Source organism: Balaenoptera borealis (assembly GCF_965194805.1).
Source record: "Balaenoptera borealis genome assembly, chromosome: 14".
Classification (NCBI taxonomy): domain Eukaryota; kingdom Metazoa; phylum Chordata; class Mammalia; order Artiodactyla; family Balaenopteridae; genus Balaenoptera; species Balaenoptera borealis.
Window position 1 is genome coordinate 12767280 of NC_138875.1, and position 26358 is coordinate 12793637.

Sequence of the window (26358 nt, forward strand, 5' to 3'; positions counted from 1 at the left end):
GGACATGGTCATCTCCTTTTTTTGTTTTTCCAAATATAAATAATGGTTGCATGAATAGCCAACTGGACTTTAATGAAACACTGATAATACTGGTTCATAATGGGCTATTCTGGCAGTATGGTCAGTATACATCAGTACAGATAAAACAACACATGGTGTCAATACAGTCTCCTGGTGGTGATGAAACATGAGCTTAAGGACTGACAGGTGTGGGCAACAGAGAACGTAAGTGGTTGACACAAACGAATTCAGAGGTCAGAGCATGCATTACGGGGAAAGAGTAAAGACATTTTAGAACATTACTGAATTTTTTGAAATTGGTGAGCAATGTTTTCTAATGTTACCTCTAAAGATTTAAACTTTCACAGTTCTGTAGACGTAAAATTGCTCATTCTTTAAATTATCAAATTATGAGCTCAATAGGGTATTCACTTATAAAGATAATGTTGGCGATGGTAACGCAGATCTTAAGAGATGGTGCTTACGCACTACCCCCGCCCAGGCCCATTTCGTCACCAAGTCTTTAATTCATGGCAGTCAGGTCCCGCAGTCCTGTTCTGACCCACATCACATTTCCCCTGGAGGATTACGATGGCATCCGAACTTTGCTTTCAGTCTCACTTCCCTCTGATGCATTCCCCACAATGCTGTCAGGGTGATTCTCTGATGTGGTTTGTTCTATCACATCACACTCCAGCTTCAGTCTTTCTGTTGCTCCCTACTACCCTTCAATCTGCCACCAAAGTGCTCAGCATGTCAACTAAGGCCTTCACCCCACCTTTCACCACCTGCTTCCTCACACTCTATATTCAGCTGTGTCAAAGTTAACTCTTGCATGTGTCATGTTCTCATTTGTCTGTGCCTTTGCACATGCTATTCTCTGTGAATGGAACTCTTCAAGCTATCCTTGCCTTCTACCTGGTAATCTGCCTTATTCTTTTAAGACTCAACGCCACTACAATGTCACTCAATTCCACTACAGCGCCCGTTTCAATTAGATGTCCCCTGTTATAAGTATCTGCTTATTTATTTCTTTCACTAGACCACGAGCTCCTAGAGAGAAGGGACTGCTTCTTCTCCTCCTATATCGGAAGTGCAGTGCACTGCAAAGAATAGAGGCTCGATAGATGCCTTCACCGAAATTAGGAACAAATAAACAATCGATTGCCTGGCACTTGGTAAACAATTATTTGTTGAATGAATAAATGAATCGATCTTATAAGAAGGTTCTTCAGTAATTAAATTTCTTAGGATGGGAACTGAGATACACATGTTTAGGTTAAATTCAGTCTAGAATAAGTAGCACTGCAAAGCAATTGATAACGTTTTTAAATGCTATTGTTTCTGCATGAGAAGGAAACTCTTTTCTTTAAGGGCAGATAAGCAAAGAAACACCTTTATATAGTTCTGCACACTGAAGGAGGTTTATTCCTAAAAATTACAGGACACTGGTACTTGGTGCCAATCTACTGGTGTTAACGCAGATAGTGAGTGCTTTACTTACAAGTACTATCTCCTATTCTTTTAATAGTCCTCAACAAACACTTTTTGACTGAATAATTGTAACAGCGACCACCAAGAAAATAGAAAATTTGGAAGTGAGACCTGCGGAAAAAAATAGTACTCACATATTCTATGTTGTTTAATGTACGTATTTATATTTAGTGCACTAAAATTTTCTTGGAAATACATTGTGAAATAGAATATTGAATCTAAAACGTTATCATCCCCTCTTTCAGGCCCATTCTAGGACATAGGTAACAAAAATCACTCTGCTATAATGCAAAACTCTGGTAAGAATACTCAAAACAGAATTATCCAACCCTCAGAAAAAGTGAGATAACTCATAGTTGAGAAGGAACTCATGATTTAGAGGAAATGACTGCTAATACAATTAGATATGAGTATAGGAAAATAATCAGTGTATCTTAAAGAAAAGGGAATACAATGTGATGTATAGTTCAAGTGTAATTATCACAAAAGTTGCAATATCTTAATTATGATGATTCCTCACAAAACATTACTAAAGAAATAAACATATCAATTTTCACAGCAGTGTATTATTCATTATCTGCCAAATAATTGCCTGTGCTGCCCTGAATCAGCAACTTAACAGAGCTAGTGAGCTCTGAGGTTCTGCAACCCCCTTGCTTCTTCCTTCTTCAGACCACAGCTAGTCCCCCACCTCACCCGTGCTGCTCAACAGCTCTGACAGCTCCAAATGGTGGGGCTCCCACTCACCTTCTACACTCCCTAGTCCTCACAAGGTGAAAGCTGCTGATGTATAACATGTTCCCTCTCCGAACACGTTCACTAATTTCCATTTTGAAGTCAAAAGAAGCAAATACATCCAAGTATTCAATCAAAATAACATTTATTTAGCATCTACTAAATGGCAGACAATAAGCCAGACATCAGGGACCTCGAGAGATGGCAGACACAGTCCCCACCCTGAGGAACTCCCAGGCTAAAGGGGGAAATAAACACCACTACCTACCTCCAGCTGCTATGATCAACAATGTGTACAAGTGTGCGTGGCTGTGACAGTGAAGGGGCAGCTACTGAGACCACAGAGAGGGCTTTCCAGGGGAGGATTTTTGTGAAGAATCCAAATTAAAGATAAAGAGGCAGATGGGAACAGGAGGGCATCTAGCAAGCGCTGACAGCACGTGCACCAGGCAGGAGACAGAGTGACGCATGGTATACCAGGACACGAAGCAAGAGTGGTTGGTGTGGTTGGAGGTGGTCGGGCCCGAGAGCAGGAGATGAGGCTGGAGAGGCAGGTAGGGGCCAAACGGTGAACTACAGATTATGTCTCACGCTGAAGTCGTCTATACCACCTCCCTCTCTCAGAGTTCTATAGGAACCCGAACTTTTAGCTTTAGAGTAAAATACATGTACACACATGTGTAGTATTTCTCATTATATAACTTTAAGTCAAATTCTCTTTTAACACTTAAACTACTACATATTCTTGATGTTGCAAAAGGCTAAGTCATCATCACTGTAGGATGTTCACACATCTAAGTAAACCTATTAACTAAGAGAGCCAGTCTGAACCTTTTACTTTAAACACAGACCCTAGAGCCAAGGTTGAAGTTCGGTTTTTCTATGTCATAGTGTATTTGTCTATAATTATTCAGGAATGTATATTGTTTAAACCTCCCCACCTTTCAGGAAGCTGCAAAAGAAGAACTTTAATTTGTACAGACTCTTCCTTTTAAATTTATATACAGTATCTGTGATTTTTCTCAACTGGATTTTAGATTTAGGAAACCTTATTGGCAACTACTTGACAAAAATGACAATCAGGGTAAAACGTTGTTTTAAAAAAATCCTCGATCCATCAAATAGTATTCCATTCCTCCAAATAGCGAATTCCCTTAAACACCAAAATAAATTATTTATAAAATCTGACTTTAAGAAAATGCATCCTTTAAAAACTAAGCAATTCCTTTAATCATTACCTCATAAAATTGGTTATGTGTGCCCTTGGGGAGACTCAGTGGTGTATCACAAAGTTACAGGACACCTGGCCCATGCTTCTGGGGGCTTCAGTGTTACTCAAAGATTATGGAGAGGAAGAGCCTTTACTCTGACATTAAAACTAAAAGAAATGGTAAAAAGTAGAACACAAAATTAGCATGTAATTTTAGATCAAAAAGGAGACTTCAAAGAAATTTATAGATGCTTCCAGGCTGTATTCCAGATTTGGGGGCATATGAGCTCACTTCTCTTTTTCCTTACCGATAGAAGACTTTGAAGAGCAGGATAGTGACCACTTCACAGCCAACTGCTTTGAGGACTCATGGTCACAAGTGCTCCTTTCTCCAGGAGCATCTCTAAAGGGATACTTTCAAAATGCACGCGCTCACAGAGGACCAGTTGTTTATCTGTATGTACACATAACCCACTTCATAAGATGCACGCAGTATTTCATTGTAAAAGGCACGGCTTTGTGTTTAAAAGGGCTGCTGAAATAATTTTTAAAACTAGAGTTAAAAAAACAAACAAATTAGTCTGAGTTAATATATTATCCCAACTTTGAAAGACAGAGACTATGCAGTCCTAGCTTCCTGCTGGTGAGTTGCTAGTGAGGCAGGGAGAAAAGTGGCTTAAATGGCCATGTCCTGGTAGACACTGCTTCATTCCTTTTTCCTTAGCTCTTGTCCCAAACAGGAATGGATGCCACATTCCCCAAATGTTAGAAGAATTCCTAAATAATCATTACCCAGATTCCAGGACCATAATGACAATTGCTCCTGCTTCCTGGTTTTTGGATACTGCAGTTCCTAGATGACCTTTTAAGTCTAGTAGGTCAACTACTCTACCAAACTGACATCTAACTGGTCCCTGATCTGTCTTTATTTCCATTATCCTACTTTCCAACGAATTAATGCCTTTTCTTTCATCCATTCTGACCTAGCCGTTTCCCCATGTTCTTTGTGTTCTATGATTGAGCTGGTTCTCTCGCTCTCGTCTCACTTTAGAAACAACAACATGGCTTGATTCCAAGGGAAATTCAACTTCCTGTAGCCATTGTTCTCAAGAGTGTGGCATATTAAAAATACTTCATACTCCATGAAGTGAAATAATAGTCCTAAAGATGAAGTCACTCAAATTATCCAAGTGGTTTATTACTGCATAGCACAAACATGAAAATAACCTTCTGAAGAGAATTTAAAACATTTTAAAAGATGCTGTTCACCCAGTAATCAGAATCAGGACACCACAGGGAAATGGAAAATTTGACAAAAGTTGCTGATATATGGTGTTTAAATTTCAAATTTCATTCATTGTATGTGTCACACATTTATTTCATCTGCTTAAACTACACTTCAAAAAAGGTAGGACTATGTCCCCAATTGGAAGTAACTCAACTAAAAGCTTTGGTGTTGTTGCAAAACTCCTGTATTATCAATGTGACTGCCATGTGGTTCGGCGAAGGGCCCCTGAGGAAGAGAAACCGAGTGCCACACCCGCGGCCACCCTGCTTTTTAGGTTCATCAGCTCTAGCAGCCTACGTGAAGACCTCGGCCTGGGACCAGCCAAGCCAAGTCTGGCTTATGTGGTAACTCTAGGATTAAGTTTTCCTCTCTAGCTGACTGAGAGCTGATCTATACCCAGAGGGAGGTCTGTCTATTTTAGAATCAGAACAGAACATGACCTGCTCCAGGAACACAGGACTGGTGGCGGGGTTTGGAAGACTAATTTGAAGGTGCTAAACAAAGGTGAAGACAATAATATCAATACTAAGGAACCAAACTACTAGGACTTTGGGTGCACTTAAGCTCATCGAAAAGCTCTAAAAAATATACTTTTTTTCCTACGAATTTATATGATCTTCCTGCCCAAGTACAGAATTTGATGCCTGATGATCACTTTAACAGATCTCACCAAATGCACCAAAATGAGAAAAGGCCAGATCTAAATTTTATCCAAGAATAGGGGATGCATATAGTCTCTGCTTTAGGGGTACATGAATAATGGCCTGATTTTACAAGTTTAAAAAACTACATTAAAAAAAAAATAAAGTAAAATAAAAAACTACATTTTAGCATATATATTTTAGTAAGAAAACTTGTTTACCCTTTAAATGATAATTGGTTTTAAAGCTTTGGTAACAAAGCAGTGAACAAGCACTTTTCTTTAATGTCTTAACAGATGAGACGGCTCACAGAGAACTCGCTAAATATACCAGGATATTAACCCTCTTTAAATTATCTGTTAATGTTTATAATTGCAATGATCTTCATACCTTCTATGAAATACTTTATAATTATTGTACTTTATTTTCAAGAAGCAATAAGAATACAATCTAGGATTATTAACTCAATGATAATATTTTAATAGCAGCTGGAGTATTTCAACTTAGGAAAAAAATGATTTCTTTTCCATTAGAAACATGCTTTAGGGCTCAGTTTGCAGTGAAGACTCTCATAGGTATTTTATCATCTGTTTACAGCAAATATTTTTACCAGGAATTTTCTTTTGGATGGTTTATTTATTTATTTATTTTTGGCCACACTGCACGGCATGTGGAATCTTAGTTCCCCAACCAGGGATCGAACCCACGCCCCCCGCATTGCAAGCACGAAGTCTCAACCACTGGACCGCCAGGGAAGTCCTTGGATGGTTTAAATCTGCATAAATACTTATATAGCAACTGAAAATATTCTCATATGAAATAACACTAAAATATCAGTTCAGAGTTCTCAAACAATATTAACTACTACTTTTTTAATAACACTATCTGTCCAGGGCTGCAAAGTTTGTATTTTGTACATAAAGGAGACTTGATACTGCTCACCACCACCACCCCCCCAAATAAAACCCCAGCAACAAAATATCTCTTGGTAATGGAAGAGCTGGGTCAGAAACACTGGACATTTTTAACATAAGGAAAATGCTAAGATACAATATCTGGGGTTAAAAATCAAAGAACAAAAGAAGAAAAACTGTAGGAAAAAAAAAAAAAGTAATACCAAAAGTAAAATTTTAAAAGGAGCTGTAAAGCAGGGTACAGGAGAAGACAACAGGGGAAGGAATTAAATGGAAACACGAGGGCACCAATTTTAGAATCCAGGAATCCAAGCAAGGGTCTAAGAGAAGATCTGCTTTCATAGAGTAACATTCGTATTTTGCAAAATTTAGTCAAAACTTGAAAAGTTTAAACGTCTATCTGTATCTGTATTTTAAACCAGATACTTAAAAAAAAAAAAAAAAGAATCTACAATTCAGAGTTATATAACATTAAAAGACAGGTGCAGAAAGTAAGACCAGCAAACAGGAGGTTAATCTCGAGACCTCGGTGCACAGAGACCTGTTTGATGAGGCCCCGTGACAGACACCACAACCCCCATCGAGTAATGGGCAGTGGAGCAGCCCCTGGAAAGCTTAGCTGTCAACATTGTTCCTGGGATAGAAGCAAAGAAGCATTTGCTTAAGTGACAGATTTCCTGGATTTTGTTGATCATCAGCCAAAACAGTTGCTCCATATAATCGACATCAGAGTTGAACCCTATCGAGGCCTTGTAACTAATTATAGTTAATATTTACAGAGTTCTTACCAGGTGCCACTTCTATTTCAAATGCTTTACACGTATTATTTTATTTCATCCTCACAGCAATACTGTAAAGGAAGCACTGTTCTTTCCCTCATTTTACATATGAGGAAACGGAGCGATTAAGCAGCTCTTAGTTGGGATCCACCTCTAGATCTGTCTTCCTTCAGAGCCCCACCTCTTACCTACTGTAAAAGGTATATAAAGTAAAAATGAAATATTTCTGCGAGTTAACAGTAAGTGTTCTAAAACGCCACAGTCAGGTATGAGGTGACAGTGCGCTCACAGTAAAATATCTCATGGCTTAAGCACACACACACACATGCACACACTTATCAAATGGCTTGTACACACCTCAACCATGTAAATGTACAAAAACTCCTGTGGTGAAAACTTATTCATGCTATTCAAAGTGTCTTCAAATAGGATGACTTTTGTTCCTTTTTAGGAGATTAGAATATGCTCCTAGTCTATAACCAGAATTATTTTTTATTAAGCACAAAACTAATAATCAGAAATGCTAAAATGCAAGATGAAAGAACTTCTTACTCTTTGCTCCAAAAAAAAAAAAAAAAGAATAAAAAGTTGTTAGATGGCTTTCATTCTAGCGAACTGGTTTCGCCCGATGAAACTGCCCTGAGTCAGGAGCCAGGAACTGCAGAATGTCTCTGCCACCAATTTGCCGTCTTCAGTTTATAGAAACCACTTCCTTTTCAGCACCTCAGTTTCCTCACCTACCAAATGGGAATACTATCTGCTCTGTCAGGTTTCATTAAATTGAAGTGAATGTTTGGTAATGGTAACAGTAATGAGATACATCTATATAGGGAATTATTACTAATTGGGTGCTGGGGTGGTGGATGCTATTTAATTAGGGGAGTTGGGGGGAGGGGTGTGCAGAGGTACTGTTAACTATTTCAAACTGCTATCAAACCTGATGCAGTCTCTGAGTCTCATAACCACCCTGGAAATAAGCAGGACAAGCATTGTTAGACAGATGGGAAAGAGTTAGGTGGCTATGTGGCTAGTTAGGGACAGAGCTCAGAATACAATTTTCCCTACTCCTAGTCCAGTGTTTTTTGATTACTGTTTTTTTTTTCCCTCTGCCGACTCAGAGGTGTAGCCCAGTGGTGAGGAAGGATGGAGCAAGGACAACAGAGAAGTCTTCATTCTGAGGAAATCCAACAAGGGTGCGAACATCCTGAACTGATGAATTAGAGAAAACAAGTCTCTTTGTGGACTTGAAGCTTGGAGTTTATGGAATCGACCCACGTACCTTGATTTCTGGGAGCTGCATAACTTCAGGAAAGACTTCGATGCAGTTGGAGTGAGCAATCGCCGTGTGCATGCGCCTGCAATTCATGATAGTTGTCGGGACGGCCTTCAGTTTATTCCCACTGATGTCAATTTCTTCAAGTTCCTCCAGCTTTGCCATTTTACTAAAAAAGAGAAAATCCAAGGGTGGGCAGGTCACAAAATAATTATAAGGAAATTTAGAAAGAAAATAATAGATAATGAGAACCAAAAGGTAATTTACTATGACTCTGAAGATTCTTTAAAGATTCACTTGCACTAGTCATTTTAACAGACAAGTTTTTCACTACTGTTTTTGAGTATCAAAGTATTTTGATACCTCCTCTCTTACTATAAAACGGAAACTCTTAACTTCAGCTCTCTGAATTGGCAACAAGAAGAAAAATGGACGTCCTTTTCCTATGAAAACTCTGTGTGTGAATTACGTTATCCTGACAACAATCACCTTACTATGTAGCTTAGTCTGAACTCCAGTGAAAATCCTACTCAAATGGGTCAAAAGTTAGCATTAATCGAATCTATGTGCTTTAAAAGAGCTTAGTGTGAGAGTATGATTTCTTTGTATTGGCACTGAAACCTCAAGGGAATATATAGAGTAGAAAAGGGTATGGTTTATATGAAAATATGCTTTCTCCTGAAACCCCACTCCCCAAATTCCTTGGACATCACTTGTGATAACAAGGTGGTCATGAGGAGTAGGATGCTGAAAGGTCATCTGGATCATCTCTCGACCTCCTGGCAATGCCCAAAAGTCAATCTGTACCCAAAAGAAATTTCTCTCAACTCCTGCTAAACAAAGAAAGAACCTTTCTGATCTTACCTTAATAACAAGTCCTAATATAATTGAACACTTTTGTTTAAGAATGTCTTTTATTGTTCAATCTTAACCTATAATGTAGAATTACTATTTAATTACATTAATCAATAATTACAGTAACCAAATAAAGAAAAACTCCAGAATTAGGGTTTCTTATATTTTCTGTAAATCTGGAGGGAAAAAACCCTCTGCCTCTACAAACCTATAATGCATCTATCACTCCTCTGGCCCTTTTTCCACCACTTGTGAAGGTGGAATCTAACAAGTACAGAATTCCCAGTGAGTGCAACTCAAACTTACAATCTGAATCATTTAGTTTAGAGTTACTGATATCTCCTCTCCTTGCTGTGGTTTCATTTGTCACAATAAACCTTTTAAAAAATTTAGCAAGAAACACTTTATTGCTTTTCTGTTTTCTCTCAAAAATAAAGGTTACCTTATTTGCTTACTTGAAAATAAATATACGCCGAAGATACAAGAACTAAGTTTTTATCTTATGAAATCAGATCTTTTAATATATTAACATTCAACACGGTATTAGGATATGCTACAAACAACAGTGTATGCACAGACTGTGAAGTAATCCATCTATGATAGCCTGAATTTGTAAGATTATTATTTGAATATGTTGTCATCATATTGTGAAAAGAAATGTGGAAAAATCAATGAGTAACAGGCACGAAAAAAGATTGAAAGTATAGACATCAGGTCCAAGAAAGAAAATATGTTAAAGAAGTTTCTATCCCTCGACATAGAAAGAAGGCGGTCAAAAAAAATTCTCTGTAGTTAGGGTGATTACTACTGGCATGGGTCACTGGGGGATACCCTCAGAATTTGAGCTGATGATCATTTCTCCTGCTGGGCTTAGTCATTCACCATCAAATGAGGGCCATGAGCCCTTTCAGAGATATTACTGTTATGTGACTACTATGTTTTCTTCCAAAAATATCATCTCATTCCATAGTAAAAGAAAAGTACATTAAAAGAAAAAAAAGAAAGAAAGAAAGAAAAGTTTAATCAGTAACATAAAATGAGGGGAAAAAGTAAAGAAATAAATGTATACTACAAAAATAGAGTAATACTTGAAGTCAATGCATATTTGGGCCTCCCTCCTTTAGTAAGGGTTTCAACAGACTGGTATCCCTGATGCTAGCAGAGAAAGGCTGTCCCCATATTTTGCTTTGGCCCAGTGCTAAGTCGCAGTTAGCAGCAGAATAACAGAGGGGCTAGTGTTTGCTTCTTTGATGTGTGGGCGTGAGTTCTAAGACCTAACTTGTTAAAGCTTCACTCAAAGCAAGATACAATGCCACTGCTCCCCAAAATTAGAAATTAAAATTAAAATAGACTTAAAAGTAGAATTTTCTAAGAGCCATAAATTATTTGTAATGTCAGTTTCTATGAATGCACAGGCCACCACTGCTTTTTATACCATAAGCATAAATACAAAAGCTATTAGCTAACTGAGAACCTTCAGGTTCCTAGTTTACGTTCTAATTCTCACACACCATACTAGGTTAATTTTTTTTTTTTAATTTGACTGGTTAAAAGGAAGCAAAAGAAAAAATATACCTGCTAGATGACATGCCTTATTTCAAAATCATAAGAACATTCTAGCAATTTGGTCCTTGGATACATTCATATTAGAAAAATGAACACATTTCTCTTTAGGGGAATGCTGACAATGGCTTATATAAAAGACACTGTGAATAAGAATCGGTAGGAACAAGCTTTACATTATCTGGGAAATAAACATGTTAGTTTTTGCCTTTCCATCTATGAATTCATTTTCAGAAATGCAATGAAGGATGTCACTTTGTGATCTTCTTTTACCTTGCTGGAAAACTTTGAAGTCGGTTATAGGCCATGTGAAGAATCTTCAGATGGGGGTGTCCTGTTAACAAGGGCACACATTTATCTGTGAGGTTGTTATTCGTCAAATACAACTCTTGTAAGACGCTGTTTGTCTCTTCAGAAAGTGTGGCTGGAGGAAGGGTTTCCAGTTTGTTTGCAGATGCATTCAGGAATCTCAGGCTACAATGACAAAAATGCAACAGAATCCCACTGATAAGCCACAGGTCTAGTCCAGAATCCTCAACAAACCTAGAAGTTTTCTGATTGATACCTGGCATATTAGAAACTGGGTTTAGAAACATGAATTTAAAGACAGGTCTTGGCATGGAAGCAACCTAAATGTCCATCGACAGAGGAATGGATAAAGAAGATGTGGTACATATAAATACAATGGAATATTACCCAGCCATAAAAAAGAATGAAATAATGCCATTTCCAGGAACATGGATGGACCTAGAGATTGTCATACTGAGTGAAGTAAGTCAGAGAGAGAAAGAGAAATATCGTATGATATCACTTATATGCGGAATCTAAAGAGAAATGATACAAATGAACGTATTTACAAAATAGAAACGGACTCACAGACTTAGAGAATGAACTTATGGTTACCAGGAGGAAGGATGAAGGGAAGGGATAATTAGGGAGTTTGGGATTGACAATGTACACACTACTATATTTAAAAAGGATAACCAACAAGGACCTACTGTATAGCACAGGGAACTCTGCTCAGTGTTATGTGGCAGCCTGGATGGGAGGGGAGTCTGGGGGAGAACAGATACATCTACATGTATGGCTGAGTCGCTTTGCTGTGCACCTGAAACTATCACAACATTGTTAATTGGCTATACTCCAATATAAAATAAAAAGTTAAAAAAAAAAAAAGATAGGTCTTGGCTTTGGCAGGCATATAGATATGTGACTCCACTGTCTATAATGAACACAGTAGCTATCTGTATTAACTACAAAGAGAAATCAATTTTTATGGAAGCACAAAGGTGAGAGAAAGTGATTAATTTTATAGCTGGTGGGGAGTCGAAGGGATAGTGATAAGATAAAATTAATATTCTGTCTTAAGAAGGGAAAAACAATTGCCTATTTTAAAATAAAAGAGCTCTTAAAGTAATAAAATAATTAGACATTAGATCACAATACAACTAAATCACATAGTGACTAAGTCTTTTTCAGTATGATGCCCAAACCATATTTTACTGACATATATTCACAACTGCAAGGGATAATTTACTCTGTAGTAAAATAATGTAATACTACGTAGAAGTGAAAATGAAGAACAACTACATGTATCAATAGGATGAATCTCACAAATATAATATTGAGTAAGAGAAGCCAGATACCAGAGGATACACTGCATGATTCCATAATTATCGAGTTCAAAATCAGGCAAAACTTATCTATGGTATTAGAAGTCAGGGAAGGGAAGCAGTGTCTAGGAGACAGCTTCTAATTTTTCCAATATGATAACATTCTGGTTCTTGATCTGAGTGCTGGTCACATGAGTGTGTTCACTTTGAGAAAATTTATCGAGTGCTACGCTTACGATATGGTCCCTTTTCTGTATCTATATTATACTTCAATAAAACTTACATTAAAACAAGATGTATATGCTACCAGTTATCCAAATGATAGCGTGAACAATAGCTAAACTATGAAGAATGTTTTTACACCTGAGATAACTAAAACTGTCAAAAACTGTAATTCCTTCCATAGTTACTGTGAAACACAGACAAATGCAAAATGCAAAGCTGGAGAACTGAAACAGAATCCTTGCTGTGATCAGTTCCAAATCACTGGAAAGGGAAGAGAAGGACAGAGCAGGAACTGTGCATGGCTCACGGGCAGACAACCCTGCTGCTTCACAGTGGATCTCCACCACGTGTGCTCCACAGTGAAGCTGCAGGGACCCGAGCATGGAGAGCGTCCAGCCCACAGGACCCACCTGCCATAGTAACCAAGGTCAAAGCTGACTTGTCCCCCACCCCTTACCTAGAACTACCCTGTTAATGAACTGCGTTTCTCGTTTCAAAACCACCCAGGTTTGAAATGTTCAGCATTCAATTCAGGACTATTTTACCATATGTTAGTAAAAAAAGAATAAAATCTTCCTTAAATAGGAAGACTCTGGAATACCAGGTACAGTTATTTTTAATCTTGGATAAAAAGAAAGCTTTGTATTCGGGAGTCATCACCAAAACTGTCATCCCAAGCCCTCAGTCCACTAAGCTAATACTCTCCAATCTTGCGACCTCCACACACTTACACACACACAGTCCAACTCCACTACTTATCTAAGGAAAAGCAGCTTCCCCAAAATAGAACATTTTCCATTAAAGAAACACGTATTCCGTTGACATTAAAAAAAAAAAAAAAGGGGGGGGGGAGTTAGAAAAAGGCTGTACAAAAAAAAAAAAGAAAAGAAAAAGGCTGCACAGACCATAAATAGTCATGGGAAATTATAGTCGTGTGTGCTACAGAGAAGAAAATAAAGGTCATTCATGCAGTTTCTGAAATGGTTTTGACATAGGAAGGAAACCCCTTCCAGCACCATAGTTCTTTAAAGTACTTTTAAGAGTCCCATTTGTATCACCTGACTTAAATACCCTGTTAAGATTTCTTCAGTGTAGAATTAGAAAAAATTAAAATGTATTGCCCTAAAACATCTTGGAATGGGGTTGGCTGGGAAACTCTGACAATCTCATTAAAATACAATTCTCTAGGAAATATGTAGTTATAGATACATGAAAAGAAAAGAAAGAAATTAACTCATGAATATTTGCGTATTTTTAGGCCAGAAAAAGAGGGAATGTTGTTTTGAAAGGAAAAAAGACTGACTAGTGAATGCTCATCTAGAAAACTGCAAAAGGGACTTTAAAAACTCCTTACAACATCTGATGAAGGGAAGAGAGGGATTTCCAAAAAGACTTGTCCTCTCATCTTGTTGAAATTTGCCAGTATTGAAGTTTATACTCTTTATGGGAAACTGGGGGGAGCGGGGGAATCCCGCACCCCTCCCTCCAGGACATGAAACTAAGTTGAAACTACACGGGCTGGTTCCAAAGGATTTAGTTTGAACTGAATAAAGCCTGATTGAATCATCGTGTTAGTTAACAGTCAAAGAGCAAACAACTGGGCTAAAAACATTTTTGATTATAATAGTCTCTGAGAAATTAAATTCAATACCCATCCTTTTAAAAATAAAATACCTGTCCCACAATCGCACGTTTCAGCAGGAGGCAAATTAAGTTGGTTTAATCTGGGTGTTGTATTTCCATCAGAATGAGCAACTACTTTAATTTTGTAAAATTTCTCCAGTATGGGTAATGGTTTTACTCAATAAATATGGTGTATAACCCCACCCCCTGCTTTCAAAGCCTCCCCAAAACTAAATTCCTAAAGCACTGAGTTTGGTCTCAACTCAATACGATATGAGAGAACTTCCTCAAGCTTCTCCCTTATAGATTTTTGTAATAACTCTATAAAAGACTTGTTTAATGTGCCATGAGAGTTTCATCCATAGAACCCTCTTCACTATGCAACCCTCTTATAATCATTAGAGAAATGCAGTAACATATCACTTTTTCTCATTTGTAAAGTGCTCTCTAGAGACCACAGCTCTTTCCTATTTCCTGTTTCACTTGATTCTCCCAACATCCCAGAGATGCCCCCCTTATATTTCACAGAAGACAAACTGAAGCTGAGAAAAGTCAAATTACCTGGCTGTTGTTAAACAGTAATTAGTGTCAGAGCCAGAAATAAACCCAGATCTCACCAATCTTAAAGAGTCCACTATTTCCTAACACAATTCAACTGATAAAAACAGTAATAATAAAACTTTCCTGAGGACGTTTTCAAAGGCCTTCTCCAAAAAAGCTGGAGGTCAAGCAGGGCACCTGCTGGGTAGTGTGAAGACCACATGTGCACAGCGCTTCAAACTCCATTCCTAAAATAACTTAATAAATAGCACAGTACTCAAAAACTTTTCTTAGCAGAAAGTGCAAAAGTTGTAGAGAAAAGACTCACATACGACTCCTGCCCTGAAGCATTTGGAAAGTTGCCCATGACAGCAGTGAGACAAATCCACTTCTTGCTTCTTGAGCAATTACTCTCTTCTTCCCTGGCACATTCTGTTCGTCTGTTCTAGCTAATCTAGGTTTTTTTGTTTTGTTTTTTTCAGTAATTCCCAGCACACCCTTAAATTTTACAGCCAAATTCTGTCCTGAAACAAAGCACAGGATTTGGTACCACAACAGGTCTACCTATTTGCAGGCATACCAGGCATTCTGCATTCAAATGATTTTTCTGCAGATCAGTACTGGGACTTGTAAGTCTATTGAAAATGCAAAAGGTTAAGACCCTAAGCGCAGCAAAATTCTTTGACTTTTATATAACTCCCTGATTTCTGCCCCCCAAAATCTTCCAGAGGTGCCAAACAAAATGCTCTAAATTCCTTATCATTTGTCCATACAACACAACGCTTTTGACAATTTCATCTATTGATATCTTCAGAAGACTGATAGCTCTTAAAGCAGGGGCTTTCAAACTTTTCATTAATGGCAACCAAGAGTACAAAATACATTTTACATGACCACCCAGTACAGATGCGACATATACATGTGTAAATGAAAGAAAAGTTTCTTGAAACAATACTTAACCTTACTCTATCTTACACTGATATTTTCTATGCCATTTTTTAAAGTGCTGGTAGAAACCCACTAAATTACTACACCTCACTTATCAGTTTGAAAAAAGGACACCTATTATTCACTGTCTAGCAACATCACCTAATAGTGAGGATTGCATGTGAAGAGAAAGCACGTACGTATAGCCTAACAGAACTCACACATTATTATTTTGAAAGATCTGAAAATCTGCCTGGCTTGGGCAGTAAAGATCATAAGCCTACAGAGCAAAGGAACAAAGGTTATACAGATGTATGAACTGCTGAACAAGAACTCGAAAAGAATTAATTTTAAAAATTAAGTATAATTAATTAAGAATTAGTTAACATTGATGTAACACTATAAATTAATCTAGAGATATCCTAATTTCATCAATTATATCACTGATGTTCTCTATCTGGTCCAGAATCCAATTTAGGATCGCACATTCCATTTCCTTATCATGCCTCATTTGTCTCCTCTAATCAGTCTTAATTTAAATTTGTTTGATGTTTTATCATCATTAGAATTTAGAATAATGTGATGCATTTCTGGCAAAAACACACAGAAGTGATGTTGTGCCTTTGTTCCAGAAGGTATGTGATTCTCAACTTCAACTCCCAGATATTCTTATTAAGTAGGTCAGCGTAAGTCTTCAAAAATCTATAGAATTAAGAATTCTGATGATTGGCCAAGTTGAGTCAGTAGAACTGAGATAAGGGCCAGAAATCTACATGTTTAGTATGTAATCTAGGGGATTCTGAACACTCTGAGAAACACTATTTTATTTCACTACGGCTCTCAAAACATCAGAACTTCCCAAGATAGCTCTCTTCCCTTAGGAAAAATAGTGTAGGCAACTTAGCTCTTCAAAATGCCAGAAATATCTATCTTTGCCAAAAGGCACCAGTTGTCATGGTTAATCGATCACGCTCTCCCAAATTTTCTATTCCCTTTTAGTCCCCTTGATATTTACACATATTCTGTCTGAGTCACTAAAACTTATGGTCTGTAATGTGACTAATACTCTGGGGATATTTTTTTTTTTTTTTTTTTTAAACCAATTATGACTTTCTTTTATTTATTTATTTATTTATTTATTTATTTATTTTTGGCTGTGCTGGGTCTTCGGTTCGTGCGAGGGCTTTCTCCAGTTGCGGCAAGTGGGGGCCACTCTTCATCGCGGTGCGGGGACCGCTCTTCATCGCGGTGCGCGGGCCTCTCACCATCGCGGCCCCTCCCGTTGCGGGGCACAGGCTCCAGACGCGCAGGCTCAGCAGCTGTGGCTCACGGGCCCGGCCGCTCCGCGGCATGTGGGATCCTCCCAGACCAGGGCTCGAACCCGTGTCCCCTACATTAGCAGGCAGATTCTCAACCACTGCGCCACCAGGGAAGCCCCCTAGGGGATATTTTAATAATTACCATGTACTTCATTTGTACATACACTCTCCCCATTCCTATCCCCTGAAAATACCTTGTTCTGTTCCAACCAAGGATAAAAACAGACTCTAATCCCCACCCACAATAGGAATCTATAACTCTACTTTAAAGGGCCCATTGTGACTGACCTCATCAGGAGCAGCTCTCTGGCCACGACATGAGAGTGCATATGTGAAATGGACAGGGAACCAGCCATTGCCGAGGTTTCAGAAAGGACAGAAGGATGGCAGTTCCTCATCCATCCAACTTGGTGACCCATGGGGAATATCTACTCCCACTCTTGCCCATCTGTTGATGAAAACTGATTATCTGAAACTCTTTTGGGGGTTTCCATCAAGAAAATACTCAACTCTAAGCAAAAAGGGATAAGATGAGAGATCTAGGCGGGTAGGATCCAGTTTAGAATACTTCCCAGTTCCCCTCACAGAACCAAATCCTGCCCTGACCACAAGGTACAAAATCACAGTCAACTTCTCAGCAAATATGGTCTAACATATTTTACATCTGTCTATAGTTTTTGAGCTGCCAGTCAAAAGAAACAAAACTCAAAGAAGAATATGGAGGGTAAACTCATAAACTTAAATTGTTGATTCAGGTCATAAGAATTTTAATAAAATCAGTCTGAAGTTTTCAGAGGAAGATAAAAATATCACTAAAAGTCATCTAATTTAAAGTAGATTCCCCTCTCTTATCTGGTTACCTGCTACCAGGTAAAGCAGATTAAAATACACCATTCTAAAGCTGTAATATCTCAGAGACAATATTATGTAATCAAAACCATGACACTGTGTTTTAGCAGAAAGATTCAGAGCTAAAGAAATCTCCTTAGAAAGAGAGTTTAAGTTCAGCCTTTTGTTGTGTCCAATAACACATGTTTTTCTGACAGTTCTCATGAAGCTTCCAAGCACAAGTTCTACTTAGAGAACAAACGAAACCATTTTTAACTTACGAAGACTTGTATTCAGGCCTTTTCCTCAGTTATATAACCAAACACAGAACTGGTAACAATAATTTACTACCACAAAAAAAAAAAAAAGAAAGAAAAAGTGAGCATCTATATATTTTTTAAGATTTGTATTATGGAGCAAACTGAATGGAAGGAGAATTGAAGCAGTTTCATTACTGCCTGGAGCTATCTGCCAAACACAAAGCTCTGTATTATACAACAAAGTGCTGTTCTTCATACCAGGAGCCTAAATTAAAACCAATCCTATCATTTTCCTTCTCCTTTACCTTCTCAACCCCACCTTTTATTACAGGTTATTGTGCAGTGATTTTAAGCTCAGCATTAGGTTGTAAGCTCCTTGAGGGTAATACTGATGTTAGTCCTTTTTCAATCCCCTGCAGTACCCAGCACAGTGACTTAAACTTACAAGGTCAGTAAGACATTGGCCATCCTGAACCATGTAAATGAAAACAAATCACAACAGAAACCACCTGCTAAGAGCTTGTGAAGATTCTTTCCTAAAAAACCCTCTTTTAATATTTTAAGCTTCATGTTTTCTAGGTTGACCTGCTCCCACAATAGTCAGTAGTAGTTTATTCCTTCCCCTCAAACTAATCAAACCAAATATACAGTAGCTCTACATTTTCCTGAATGTAAATTATGCCTCAATTAAAAAAATTTTTTTTAATTAGATAGAGAAAACCTCTGTTATTTAGGTTTTGGAAAGGGGATAAATAGAAAAAGTATTATCCCTTTAAGAAGCAGTAAATAGTTTGGTAAAGCATAGGGAATATAGTCAATATTTTTATCATAACTTTGTATGATGTGTAATCTATAAAAATATCAAATCACTATGTTGTGTACCTTAAATTAATATAATATTGTAAAAGTCAACTACATTTCAATTTTAAAAAGTTCTATTTTTCTTGTCTTCCAACGAGTGAAATAATACAAGAATGTTGTTCAAAAAAGATCTCATCGACTTTACCCCACCCTCTTTATAACCCTATCTGCCCAAGAGAACCAAACCTCTTAACCTTTCTGACTTAGAGTCATGACAACAACGTCAGTTGCTATACAAGGCTGGAGATGGGGCTATTGCATTGCTTGGAAAACAAAGGCACTGGAATATGCCTTCTTGGAAAAGTTTCTTACTTCTGCCTCTTTTGGTCATTTGCTTTTCTCTCATAAAATAAAAGCAGGATGCCTGCTCTTTCTAATTCACTCAGCCCCTTACTCCAGCACTTCCCTGTGCTGGAAGGGCATCTGGCACGGCCTGCCCTCCTCCCAAGGCTGCCTACTTCTCCCGCACTAGCCCCTATTTTCCAAAATGCAGCTGGCTCTGGATAGGCCCATTTATTCAGACTAGGGTATTTCTGCCTAAATGCCTTTAGCTTACACTGTAGGCTCAGCTTATTCTGCTCTCCTTGATAGCAATGTTCCCTTTCAGTGGCTCAATTCAGGTCCTAAATTTTCCATACTGCATGACTAGAAATATTCTAGTTCATACAGTCACCCCTTTTCCAATATACAGATTCCATCTGGGACTGTACAGAATAGACAACATGGGAAAACCTGTGCAGGGCCACAAAGTCAACAGTCCACGCAGCGGTTCTCGACCCTGGGAGTCAGCGGAATTGCCTGTGGAACAATCTAAGTTAAAGTTGCCCCTCGCTACTGCTCATCTGAACATGAACACACAGTCTCCTGGACCACACTGTGAGTGACCTCAGGCACACATTGTCAGATCTGGCTGGCACCAGGGAGACTCAATGACTGCTTAGGGACACCTCTAGAGAATGAAAAACATATTCAAGTGCCCCTTTAAAATAAAATTCTCAGAAATGAATAAAGAATGATTATTATCTATTGGAGAGTTCCAGCACTATTTACCTACTCTACTAGCCATGATCTTATAAGACTCAGATTCAGAAATGGCTTTATCTCATTCAAAGACTCCTAAAACCCGAATCCATCTACCTTTTGGTTTCTACCGATTCAATGTAGATCCCCCAGGAGAACAAGTGGATTCTCATTATAAAACTGCACCCAATTTTTCCCTAGTTAGTTAGCCTTATGAAAGAAAACACAAGGCTACATACAACATGACATAGAATTCTCCGCAGGGGAAGAAACCAAATCCTATAGTACTCATAACAATAAGAAACACGTGGGGCTTCCCTGGTGGCGCAGTGGTTGAGTCTGCCTGCCAATGCAGGGGACACGGGTTCGAGCCCTGGTCTGGGAAGATCCCACATGCCACGGACCAACTGGGCCCGTGAGCCACAATTGCTGAGCCTGCGCGTCTGGAGCCTGTGCTCCGCAACAGGAGAGGCCGCGATAGTGAGAGGCCCGCGCACCGCGATGAAGAGTGGCCCCCACTTGCCGCAACTAGAGAAAGCCCTCGCACAGAAACGAAGACCCAACACAGCCATACATACATACATACATACATACATACATACATACATACATACATACATACATAAATAAATGAAACACGTCTAGAGCTACCCATAGGCTGTGCATTGTCCTTTGATATGAATGCAAAAGCGAGAACAATTCTTTAACTTATCTTGAAATATTGTTCTTTTTGTCAGGGGAATGACATAGCACCAGTCAATTACAATGTAACAATCCCATTTCCCCACAATTCCATTATTTCTCAATAATTATACCAGTAGGAATTCATTGTAACTTACATTAAGTACAGAGAATAAATTTTTTTTAAATGAGGGAAACAGAAGAAAAGGAAAAGGAAAGGAATGCTGGACATGTTCTCTCTCTTGATCTGGGTGATGGTTATGGGGTACATATGTATGTAGAAGTTCACTGAGCAGTACGCTCAAGAGTTGTACACTTTTTGACTGTAAGTTACATCTTGATAAAAAGATTTTTTTGAAAAAGGAAAAGGAGAGAAAGAAAAAAATGCAAATCCAAGATCAAGGGTAGTATTTAAAATTCCTTAAATTTTTTACCTTTCATTAAACAAATATTTATTGAACATCTTAGAAAGGAACCCTCCTACACTGTTGATGGGAACAATTTCTTTAAATACTTAGTGAACAAGTTATTTAGAAAAATTCTCTTTGTTCAAAAAGAAAATAGTTTAAATGCAAGGGTAAACCTGTGGTAAAGATAAGACAATTGGTAAAAAAAAAAAAAAAAAAGTAAAACTCTAGGAAAATCTATCTCTGTCACCCAAAGTCATAAATATGTGAAAGCAAGAACAGAGAATCCTAAGGTAATTACACTAAGCCTAGAGCGGGCTGCACAAGTTTTGACCAGGCAGCAAACTTCCCACCCTTGTTTTATACCGACACCTCCACAGCTCACGCTTATGCACAACTCAACCCACTTAAGGAATCAAAATTAAAGAAGCAGAGAAATTAAGAAAGACTCTCTAGGATATTCCTGCCTCTATTTCCTACAAAATGGTGACAGAAGTGGCTGGCGATACCATTTTCTTCATCAATCTAGGACAGATAGATAGTCACAAAGTCCACTTTAAAGGGTCTGAGATCACCTAAGAATAGAATGCTAATTAGGGGGCATCTTACAAGTCGATGAACAACCAAAACAAACAAGCAGCTTTACCTGTCGGCCTTCATCAGGAGGTTGGGTGGCAGCTCCAGGAGTTGGTTGCGCTGTACATCCAAGACCTCCACTGAGGTTCTTTCTAGCCTTTCGGGAAGCCTTGTCAGCTGGTTGTGTCCCGCCAGTAGTTTCCGGAGACTACGATTACAAAATAAGCTGTGCAAACAGGGACAAAGACAGAAGGAAACTTACTGAGAGCTCATTTGGGATGAAGATTTCAAAATGAATAGGAGGAGGAAAAGACTTAAAATTATCTCTCTAAGAAACCTAAATTCATTCAGAGCAAGTGCAGATTCATTTTAACATAAGCTCAAAGTTGGAGCTGTTCATATTTCGATACTTTCCATACTTAAAAAAAAAGAGGGTGGGAAAATCTATGAAAAGGAATATTTAACAAAGCAGCTCTACTTAGTGAAAAAGAAAACGAGTTTCATAGAAGACACCAAAGGCAGTAGCCTAGTCTTGTTACACTCACAAGGCAAACCGTGAAAGGCTGTAGGCTTCCCCAGGCAGGGATTACATCTGGTATCGCCCTGGAACGCTGGGGGTTTTACCCACAATAGAATCTGAATAAATACAGTTGAGCAATTTTTACTTACAAGGTCAACCTTCAGTAAGGATTCTTTTGGCCAGTTAAACTTTTACCAATGACAACTGAAAAAATGCTACATTTTCCTCAGTTGCATTTCACAATAATTATTTCTCCCTTTCCTCACTTCCCTAAATCTGTATATTTCTATTTTCTCTTTGGTTTAATCCTAGACCAAAGTAGAGACTCCCTCCTAAAGAGAATATAACTCACTCAATGCAGTATTTTCTTTTGAGCATCAAACAAGCTATTGGGAAGCTTGACTGTGTTTTTCTTTTACGGGTTATCAAAACTGCAACAAATGATGAATATGTGTTAATCTTATGTAAATCTGCTTTATGATCACTTAAGACCTCAACAGTCGTAGAGAATAAAGCAGGTCCTGGGTTAAACATAGAAATCTGGGGACTGTGGGAAAATGTTATAATTTGCATCCGGATCACATTGGAATGAGAACTCATTTACACTGCTGTCAAAGAATGAGGCTTCCGCACCCACCTCCTGTTTCCCACCATTCTGACCTCACTGACATCCAAAGTTCTTAAATCACTCTATATTACAGCTGTAACTTTATTCACTTTAAGTATCAAAACGAGATTCTTTGCTCACAAAGATGCTAGCAACCTGTCTCAACACTGTGACACCGTGGCCCCCCCGTTAAAGATATACCTGACTTTGCAGGTTTAGATATTAATGTGACAAGACAATCTGTCCAGGACTGTCATTCAGTCACAGCTATCACAGGGGCCAGTCTCTGTAACGCTCACTTCAACCTAATAATTCGGGATTTGGTCCACCAATTTTACTGTCTTGCTGGGTCTGGTATACAATTTAGAATTCTTAGAGAGTAGAATGGGATTATTTCTCTCTCTCTCTCTCTCTCACACACACACTTCACCCTTACATAGATAGATAACTGAAAGACAGGTTACAAAATCTTTATCTTCATTTTTCCAGATAAGAAAGGAGATTTGATAACTATAGGATGAGTATAAATGCGAGTAACTGGATTTGTTCAATTCTTTTGGATACTATGAATTAAAATAATTCAAATAGCTTCTTTTCCTTTCAGTACAGCTCCACTGCTAAACATGAATTTCTGTTTTCTCAGACCCTTCACACACATCACCTAGACAAACAAAGCTTGAATGTTAAACCAACTTCTAATGAATCACTGTCTTGGCCTGGATATTAGATCAAAGATAGGGCCGATACAAAGTTTGCAACTAAACAACACCATAAATGAGAAAACATGTATTGCTTTTGTCCCATGTGTTAAAAACACAGACATACACAAAAACAAACACTGTTTAAATTTTTTGACAAGACAGCATTTGGATTTGCTTTGAATAAGCATTTGTTTAGATACCAAAAAAGCCTGTACTAATGCAGAGTAAATCAAAGATTAATTAACTCTGGGGAAAACTGGGTAAGATATCAGTTATCTTGTATTTATTTAATTGTTGGTTTATTTATATAATATCTTTGTTGTAGCATACAGTGACACAGAGGCCTTAGACTCCAACGTGCTATATGTGTTAAACTGGGGAGGTCAAAGTAGGGAAGAGAAAAACAGACAGAAAGATAACAGTACAAGATTTTTTTTTAACAAATTATTTTTCCTCATTAGTAGTAGCCTGTTTTCATTTTTGCTGCTTGTCTTCTAAAAGGGTCTCTCTCTCTCTCTCCCCCTCCTTCACACACACACACACACACACACACACACACACACACACACACATCTGTCCACGGGGCACATCACCAAAGTCCTTTTGATAATGGTGACGGGCTATACTGGGTCACCTAAATGCTCACTCAACATAAAACTCTAAAGCAGAAAGCATTTTCAAATGGATTGAATTTACAGGTATAACATATGGCTGAGAAACAAAGAAAAATCAACTGAGCTTTCCAGGGATTGAAAATGTAACTCGGACTTCTTCCACAAGAGCTAGACTCTAACACAATGTTATCCAACAGAAATACCATGCAAGCCACATACGTAATTTAAAACTTTTTAGTAGTCACATTTAAAAAAGTGAAAAGAAACAAGTAAATTAGTTTTTACAGTACACTTTTTATTTGACCCAATATATCCAAAATATTATTTTAGCATGTAATTAATATACAATATTATTGAGATATTTTGCATCCAGTGTATATTTTATACTTCAGCACTTCTCAGTTAGGACTAGTCACGTTTTAAGTGCTCAATAGCCCCTCAGCTAATGGCTACTGGCTGTCATAGTGGACAGCTGAACTCTGACACATTTACTGGGCTTACTAAGCAGGTGTATTTCATGATCCTTGTCCTTTACAAGAGAACAGAGAAATACGATCATAAACCTTTAAAGATTGTGTATCTAAGTTTACTCCAAAATAGTGATATATTTCTACAATTTTTCATTGATATTTTTTACTATATATGGTTAAAAATAAACGACTTACTCTGTTCAGTGACTGGCTGAGAATAGTGGAAATACCTAGACCTGAGTTGTGGCAGCCACTAGGCAGAAGTGGCTATTTAAATTTAAATTAATTAAAATTAAATAAAATTTAAAATTCAGTTCCTCGGTCACACTGTCCACATTTCAAGTGCTCAACAGTCACATGTGGCTAGTGGACACTGTAGTGAAGAGCACAGATACAGACCATTTCAGTCACCACAGAAAGTTCTTCAGGACAGCAGTGGGATAGACTACTCTTCCGGTTATTAATTGCATGGCTAGTCACTAACAGTCCAATAATATTTTATGCCACAATGAGCCAACTTGAAGATATTTGCCTAGATCTATGGATACCAGATATCATCATGTGGCTGCTTTACAATCTTGTCATTAAAGTGAATATTATGAAATAAAAATAATAACACGTTAAGAGAGAGAAGAGAAGGAAAGAGAAGTTCTTCGACCTTCTACTCCAAATTTCACACAAGAAAAACAGAATCTAGTTTACTTTTTCCGGTTTAATGATCTAATAATCTTTTTTTTTTTCAGGGTTACGTTCAAATAAAACCAAAAATTATTTGTGGGTAAGGCAGACATGTAATACAATGGACAGAAGGCAAAGATTCTGAAAGAATTAAGATTTCAGAGGTGAACAAATCATACTGTTTGCTGAGTCTCTGAACATTTCTTTTGGCTTATTTGAAAATTTCCACCAAGCATCAACCGCCACGTGGCTTTGCGAAGTCTGGCTCGGAGTCAAAGTCTTGGTCTACCCATCACTGCATGATGGAAGATTGTGCCTCGAAGATACCATGAGACGTAAAAGATACTAAATAAGGTTTTATTATTATTTTTCTGGCCGCGCGGTGTGGCATGTGGGATCTTAGTTCCCCAACCAGGATTGAACTCGTGCCCCCTGCATTGGGAGTGCAGACTCTTAACCACTGGACCGCCAGGGAAGTCCCTAAATAAGGTTTTAGAACAAACTCTTTCAGGGGTTCATAATAACAAATTAAACACTGAATCAGCAATTTTTTCCATTGCTCATCTAATTTGAGATTCTCTAACTTAATCTGTAATACTCACCGTGCAGGAAGTTCACATATTTGATTATGGCCAATATCCAAAACTTCTAGCTTTCGGCTTTCACATACCCACTCAGGCACGTTTTCTAAACGGTTCCTAAATATAAGAATATACAATTCTTTTTGATTGGAATTTGGCTTAAAATATGGTTCAAAAGTCAAAATAATTATATAGCACAAATAAAACTTCAAGTGAAATACCCAATTACAGTGAGTATCAATCAAAAGGACATGTGTATTCACTTTAATCTGAAGCAAGATGAACTGTGATAAGGAAGGAATAAGAAATAAAGAAAGAGTAGCAAAGAACACAGTCACATCATCTGCATCATCTCTAAAGTCTAAAAAAAAGTCTGGTTCCCAGAATTACTATCCCAAAATGTCTATAAACCCATGTAAGCTTAGGGAGAAGATGTCTTATATTGGAAAACAAACAAACAAACACATATACACACACTTCCAGTTAAGGTAAATAGTCAAATGGTATAAAATAGTTTTATTTTCCAATTTGCATTTTTACCCTGAACATGAAAAA

The 26358-nt window shown here is 37.9% G+C and overlaps 1 protein-coding gene across 1 annotated transcript in view; it reads right to left on the minus strand.

Annotated features, from left to right (window-relative positions):
* PHLPP1 (PH domain and leucine rich repeat protein phosphatase 1) overlaps window positions 1-26358 on the minus strand; it is a 213351-nt gene that overhangs the window by 20942 nt on the left and 166051 nt on the right. Inside the window, exons 9-12 of the mRNA XM_082353754.1 lie at window positions 25825-25920; window positions 21703-21858; window positions 11026-11226; window positions 8341-8503 (exon numbers count right to left, since the gene is read on the minus strand). Of these exons, the coding sequence (XP_082209880.1) occupies window positions 8341-8503; window positions 11026-11226; window positions 21703-21858; window positions 25825-25920 (616 nt within the window). The remainder of the gene's footprint in view (window positions 1-8340; window positions 8504-11025; window positions 11227-21702; window positions 21859-25824; window positions 25921-26358) is intronic.